This window comes from Phodopus roborovskii, unplaced genomic scaffold (genome assembly GCF_943737965.1).
Source record: "Phodopus roborovskii unplaced genomic scaffold, PHOROB, whole genome shotgun sequence".
NCBI lineage: Eukaryota > Metazoa > Chordata > Mammalia > Rodentia > Cricetidae > Phodopus > Phodopus roborovskii.
The window spans coordinates 39,359,405-39,366,733 of NW_026125295.1; the positions used below are offsets into that span (position 1 = coordinate 39,359,405).

Genomic DNA, 7,329 nt, shown 5'->3' on the forward strand with positions numbered 1-7,329 from the left:
ATAACAAATAATGTGTTTGCTATCTTGCCCAAAATTTAAGAGAAACCAGCATGATAATAAGTGAAAGAAATGAAAAAATGCTTAGATTTTGCTAAATTGTTATCCAAAGATTATAAAAATCCAGTGTCCTCCATATATATGTTAGTCACAACTTCAAGATTTTTTTAATTAGAAAAAAAGAAAATTATGAATTATGTTGATAAGTGGCTGGATATGAGAAATTCCCAAGTCCAAGTATTTTTGTTATTTTGAGCTTGCCAAGAAGTGGTAATTAACTAAGATTATTGGTCTTTGCTATTTATTAAATACTTTACAAATTACAAGTGTCACAAACGTGTAGTTACAGGAAGAGGAAATTGTTACACAAGTGCTCCTGATCAAAATAACCTCTCCTTAGAAACCCAGGGGACACAATAAAAAGCTTTTTAAGAGGTGCCAAAAAATATTTGCCAAATATGTGTCCATCATCAACAACAAAAATTTAAACAAGATTTATGGATTTATTACTCTCCTCAACACTCCCCCCCTACCTCCCTCTCTCTCTCTCTCTCTCTCTCTCTCTCTCTCTCTCTCTCTCTCTCTCTCTCTGTGTGTGTGTGTGTGTGTGTGTGTGTGTGTGTGTGTGACAGAACATATAACTTGGTCAGAGGAGAACTTCAAGAGTCCATTCTCTATCCCATGTGGGTCCTGAGGATCAAATTCAAGTTATTTAACATGAATCATCTCACTGAGAAATCTTTCTGGCCTCTCAATATTTTTTTTAAACTAATGATCAATTTCAAAACCTTATGCTGTACAACATTTCTCACAAGTTCAGGTGTCAGATGAGTGATTCTTATTTAAGTTCATTTCAGATTTAGGGAAAACATATCATAAGCAATTACAGATGTTAGTGATCTTTTATTATGAAGGCAACACTTATAGTTGGGAATATCTAATATTCTGACAGTCTATAATAAATATACATATTTACATATTGGTTGTCAGCTTGCTAATTTAAATGTACTAATGAAGCCAAATAGTGAGACCATGATATTGTATCTCCTGTGTAAAACCTTGGCCAATCCTTCACCAAATATGAATTCTAAGTCTTTGTTGTGTGGATTGTACAATGATAGAATTAAGAGAAGGAATGAAGAGGCTTGCACACTCAGAAAGGTGTCAAAGCTGAAAATGTTAGCCCTGCAGGAGACCTTAAGGGGATTTCTTGAACCTTTATTGTTTATTCTGGATGAGAACAAGGACTGAGTTGCATCATCCACACTAAGACTGATTCTGGTTTCCTTTCTTACATGTTTCTGTGTTCCCTTAAGGAAGGATGTGGGAAGATGCTTACATTCTGGGAGGGGGATTTGTGATGTAGGTCTCTTGAAGATTTCTTAATGCATACTATATGATTTTTTTAAAAAAAAGTATTGAGTAGGAAACAGTATTTTAATCTTAGATGATAATTTCTACATAATATCTTAATAAGTGCTTTTACTTTTCTGTTTTGAAGATGTATCCAATTTTAGAGTTTTCAAAAGTGTTTTCATATATATTATATATGCATATTATATATGTATGTTCTTCATCTAAACTTTGTTTTGTTTAAACCCAAATGCAAGCCAAAAGGCTGGGAAAGGGAGTGGAAATATCCCCACCTAGTGGCCTCCATGGGGGTAGTTAATGAAACCAAAATTCAAAAGCATGTTCTAGAGAGAGGATCATCCACCAAGCAGTTATTGTGAACCTATAGGTTTATGATGGAATTCGATTTACTTAATGTTTACTTAAATATTAACTACCCAAGTAAAATAAAGTTATAATAGTGTACATTTATAATTGAAGTGAAACAATAGGTGGAAATGCTATTTTTTTCTTTGGGTGGGGGGATATGTTGTTGAGAAAGGAACTCAGAGTCTTTCATGTGTGCTAGGCAAACATGCTACAGTTAAGCAACACCACAGCTGCTGTTAATGTTACTGGAAAATCCTGATGTAAGTTTCTGCACTTATGTCATAGCCATAGGTTGACAGAGAGGTGAAGGTTTGAGGTCGCAAAATTTTCTTGCTTTTCTTTCTTATGTTTTGCCTAAACTCCACAGATTACAGAACCATGTCTTCTCACCAAGCTAGCTAGCTCCATGCACACTACCATGTACCACCTCACTGCATAGTTTCAAAAATGACTGAAAAAATGTGATGCTACAAGTTTGTGAGGGCATAGAGGCTAACATAAAAGGAAGACCAATCAAACAATGTGATATTGGGTTTTGCAAAATACCGAGTCATCTTTGAAATTTATTTTAAGACTCAATTAGGGTTGGCTCAGTTTGTAAAGGCACATGTTGAAAATTTTGAGTTCCATCCCTGGGATCCACAGTGTTAAGGACAGAATCAATGCCCACAAGTCATCAGCTGACCTCCACCTACATACACAAAATAAATACATATAAAAATGTGTTTTAAAAAACATGAATGAGTTTTTGGGGCCAGTGAGGTGGCTCAGTGAGGAGGGAGGTTTGCTGGCAAACCTGACAACCTGGGTTTAGATCCTGGAACCCATACAGTGAAGGGAGGTAGCCAAGTACCAAAAGTTGTGAACTTCACAAGTGTGTTTCAGGGCACACACACTTGCACAACACACACTTACTCAAATAAGTAATGCAATTAGCTAAAAAGAATACATTTAGATATAAAAAAAATCCATTAGCCAGTTATGCAAAAGCAGTAGTCAGAGAACAATTTTTTTTCCTTGACTTCTTGGGAACATGAAGGATTATGTCCTCATTAACAATCCAGTCCATTGAAAAAAAATGAACACATGCATTGTAAAAAAAAAAGTTAAAGGTGTGTGGGCACTGTTCATGATAGGTAGTGTTCGGCTGTGAAAACAGTTGCAGGAAAAGTATTTTCCCATTTTGTGACTTGTATATAGTAATTACTATATGTTTAGTTTTTTTCATTGAGTAAGGTCAACCTACTATTATTAGACTATTATACATGGTTTCTAAAAGGCTTTAATTATGTTGGAAGCAACAGATGCATGTAAATATAAATATAAAGAAGTTATCCCAAATAGCAAAGTCTACAGAGCTGTTGGTACTGACCTCATGTATGTGTTTTTGTTTTGTTGTTTAACATTTACAGTCTTTTGTTGAGATGGTGTGGTACTGGTTTTCACATCAACTCCTGACTTGAGTTTAATTGAAAATGCCGTATCTTTCTTCTCTTTATAGAAAGCATCATCATTCACCAGTTGCGAATGAGCTCCCGATGAGATTGCCAAGCACAGCCCTCAGTCATCACTAAGGTCCTCCATGCTACTGATGTTGACTGGAAACACCTTATGACTTCCAGTGCCTTTTTTTTTTTTTTTTTTGAGGATACAACTTAACAGTTAAAAACCATATTGTGGATGATACAAACATATGTAGCAAAGGCTATTGCATCTTTGTGCCAAAGAAAGTTTTCTTCTCTTTGCAAAGCTTTCAGGTCTGTGGGCACATGCTATATAATTTATTTTTATAATATATTTTATAATGTGATTTCTTTCCCTAAATTGTTTCTTTTCTCATAGTCAGTGGCACATATATCTGTAGATTACACTGTCAGTTCTTCAAAGTATTGATATTCAAAAGGTTAACATATCATTTTCTTTTTTTATTAACGTGTTCTTTTTAAGGAAAACAACACTATTTCCTTGGGCAACTTTAAGAGGTAAAAACCTAAAACGGGTAGATTCCTGAGGTTTAATTACTCATATGATGCTATGGTTCTTATAGTGGTTCAACACTGAAATCAGTGTGCTGACTTAGGAGTTTAAGTACTTAAAACCAACTTGTCTCCTGCTGGTGTTCTGTATGGGAAACAAACAGCTTTGGCAGTTCAGTTTTATTTCTATCTGCAATATTTATGTGTAGACAACTTAATGGTGACTGTGATGTCTGGGAGTTTCCCACATATTACTCTACTCCGTGTAAGCTTGCAAATAAAAACTTGTTTAGAAAATGTCAACTTTTTTTTTTTTAATAGGGAGACCCAAATGTCGATAATTGTTTCCCTTTGATTTTGACTGCCTTTCATAACTCTGTGTAGGTCGGGAAACAACTCCTACTCCTGCTATTCTTCTTTTTGGTACAGGTTTTTGCTATGAATCCCTGGCTTCCTAAAACTGGCTGTGTAGATCAGGCTGGTCTTGAACTCAAGGGCTCTACCTGTCTGTGCCTCTCACAAGTGCTGGGACTAAAGACATATGCCATCATACCCAACTAAGAATATAATTTTAAAGAATTAAAAGCCCAAACTGTATTACTCAAGTCTCAATGTCAGAGCTGCTGTTGAATTTAGGCTTATGTGAAAGTGTGAAGTCTACTTGAAACTCTAGTTTAAAAAAATACTGTTGATGGGGTGGGAATATTTCCAATAAAACCTTTAAAATAACTTTAAAGATAAGTTAAGAGCTGACATTTGAGTTCCTAAATGCAGAAATCATTTGTCATGCTGGTTTAGTGTGAACGAAGAGCCAACGCTTTTTCTGAATGTTAGAGGTAAGCAAAGTCACTCAAGTTAAGTACTGTAGGCTCACCACTACAGTCCACAAGCTATGCCCATGCCAGCCACAGTGTCTCTGGAATGGGAAACACAGAGCTAAATTTCCTCCCTCGTATAACCTTGAAGGCTTTAATGTAATCTGCGGAGCTGACAAATCATAGGCAATATATACTGTAAATTAAATAACTATATCTTCTAAAAATTATTCTTGCTTTTTAAAAAAATAAATGTTATGTTAGGCTTACCCAAGCTTGAATGACTGTGGAGGTTTCACATAGACTTCTGTGGTTTTAATTACTAACACAGAAGCCTGGAGTATGTGTGTGTGAAGGTTACTAAAAGTGTTCAGTTTTGTTTTCTTAAAATGGTAAGATGAAATGACATTTTCAATTATAAAAAAAAACATTTTATTTTTTGTTTGTTTTTTTTTTTTTTTTTTTTGGTTTTTGAGATAGGGTTTCTCTATGTACCTCTGGCTATCCTGGAATTCACTCTGTAGACCAGGCTGGCCAAACTCAGAGATCCACCTGCCTTTGCTTCCTGAGTGCTGGGATTAAAGGTGCATGTCACCACTGCACAGTTTATTTAGTATTTTTATGTTGGCAGGGAGGTAAATTTTTAGGCGCCACAGTTGCCTGAAGCTTAATTATTTGCTTTGAATTAAAACATTCTAAGATGTATTTGGATCTGATGGGTTTCTTTCCACCAGAGTTGTAATGAATTTTGGTATTGGCAAAGATAGTGAAGATTGTGTTGCAACCAGTCATCTGGATAGATGCTGAGACTTTTCTGTCTATCTTATCATGAACGTCTTTGGCTAAACAGGAGTAACAGATAAATAGAATGAATACATTAAACTTGAAAAAATAAACAAGAGAGTATTAACAAGGTCACAATCACATCTTAGCAACCTTGTCTAGTTGTAAAAGTTGCCTTCATGAGCAATCCTGGTACTAACCTTATTACGTCACAAAACTTCAATTTCTTGTACTGTAAATATGTCTTTATCAATTTGAATGAGACTAAGTTTTGTTGGGATAATTTGGATGTTTCCCTAAGTGCAACTAGTATGTCTAGTTCAAGGCACAACTGAACTCACAAATTTGTTTGATGCTTGATTTGCTGTTTTTGTTTTGTTTTGTAGACAGGCCCTGTTGGCCTGGAACTTGTTATGTAGACCTCACAGAAATCCTGCCTCTCTGTTTCCTGAGTGATGGGAATAAAGGTGTGCAATACAATGCCCAGCCTTTATATTTGCTTTTTGAGACAGGGTTTCACTATTTAGCCCAGGCTGTCTGAAAACACACTATGTAGCTAAAGTTAGGTTTGAACTTGTGATCCTCCTGCCTCAGTCACCTGAGTGTTAGGATTACAAGGATAAGTCACAATGCTGGGCTATGCTTTTCCTCTTGATAATTATTTGTGTGTATTTGATTTTGATTTGGTTTTCATTATACTTCTGCAGTTTTTCAAGCATTCACATAGTGTTCAGCTTGGTGAAGATAGAGAGGATAGATTATACATACAGGATGCTGGTGCCTATATAAAATATGAATTTGTTGAGTCTAAAAACAACCACAAGAAATCATGATGTAGGATTTAAGCACTAACAGCAACACAGACACTACTGAAAGAATGTAGAGCTTATAAAAGTCAGAAGCAAAGCAAGAGTAAAAGCTGTATTAGGTGTGTGATATTTTTAGCCAATGCCATGGCTGAACTTTTCTGGAAATATAGAAAAAAAAACATAGTGGAAACTGAGGATGTTTGTGAATAGTTTGAGCAATACATCTAAAAATAATAGAAGTATAAAATGAAACTTAAAATCATATTTGATACCTGAGACTCACACCCGCTTACCTCTGCTGCTAAATCGATGCTAAAAAGATCAACTAGAAGGAAAAGAGGAAAATAAATGAAAATAACTGTAATAAACTCACAAAAATTAGGAGTTTTCTGACCATCAGTACTTGTTCCTTAAATTTTTAATATTTATTTCACAAGTACATAATAACTGTGATTTATGGAAAATATAATAGTTTCACAAATTTTGGACAGGTATGTTTATGGTTGTCAGGCATTTTCTGCTTTTGTTTTTGTTTCACATTATTTGTGGGAATTTCACCTTATCATCCAATATATTTTGTTACTTTACCAGTGCAAATTTGAATTTCTCATCTAATTTTTTAAAATATAAGGTATTTGTTTCTCCAATATAATAAATGTATAATGTTATCAGTCAGTCTTATAATTCTTCAAGTTTTAACAGAGTTTTCAAAAGCAAGAGTATGTTTTGGAAGACTTTTAGAAATACATTCTATTTTCCTATCATTCTTTTAGTACATAAATTTATTATTTTACACTGAAGCCATAGGATTTTATGTACCTGTCTTTTATATGAAAGCAATGCCATTTTCAGCTCTTCATAAGTGACTGAAATTACAATTAAGACATTCTCTGTGTTACTTTTTAAATCAAATATATTTATGGAAATCTCACCAGAGTATGAAAAGATGACAATGAAATATGACAGTACTATGCAATATTCTTTTTACATAAGAATATTCATAAAATCAAAACAATTTGAAATAAATGTACTACTTTTTAACAATTTACTTATTTTATGTGTATGTGCCCAAGTGTGTATATATGCATCATGTACATGCAGTAACCAAGGAGGCCAGAAGAGGGCATTGGGTCCTCTGAATGGGACTGGAGTTACTGATAGTCTTGAACAACCTGACATGGGTTCTGGGTACCAAACCTGGGTTCTCTGCAAGAGCATCAAGTGCTC

At 34.6% G+C, this 7,329-nt stretch overlaps 1 protein-coding gene across 2 annotated transcripts in view; it reads left to right on the top strand.

Annotated features, from left to right (window-relative positions):
• Filip1 (filamin A interacting protein 1) overlaps nucleotides 1–3,646 on the top strand; it is a 95,996-nt gene extending 92,350 nt beyond the window's left edge. For both annotated transcript variants that reach the window (XM_051173188.1, XM_051173195.1), the window contains exon 6: nucleotides 3,221–3,646. Coding sequence is in view for 1 of the 2 variants with exons in the window: in XM_051173195.1 (XP_051029152.1) it covers nucleotides 3,221–3,261 (41 nt within the window). In the remaining variant the exon portion in view is untranslated. The remainder of the gene's footprint in view (nucleotides 1–3,220) is intronic.
• Nucleotides 3,647–7,329: the final 3,683 nt, after the last annotated feature.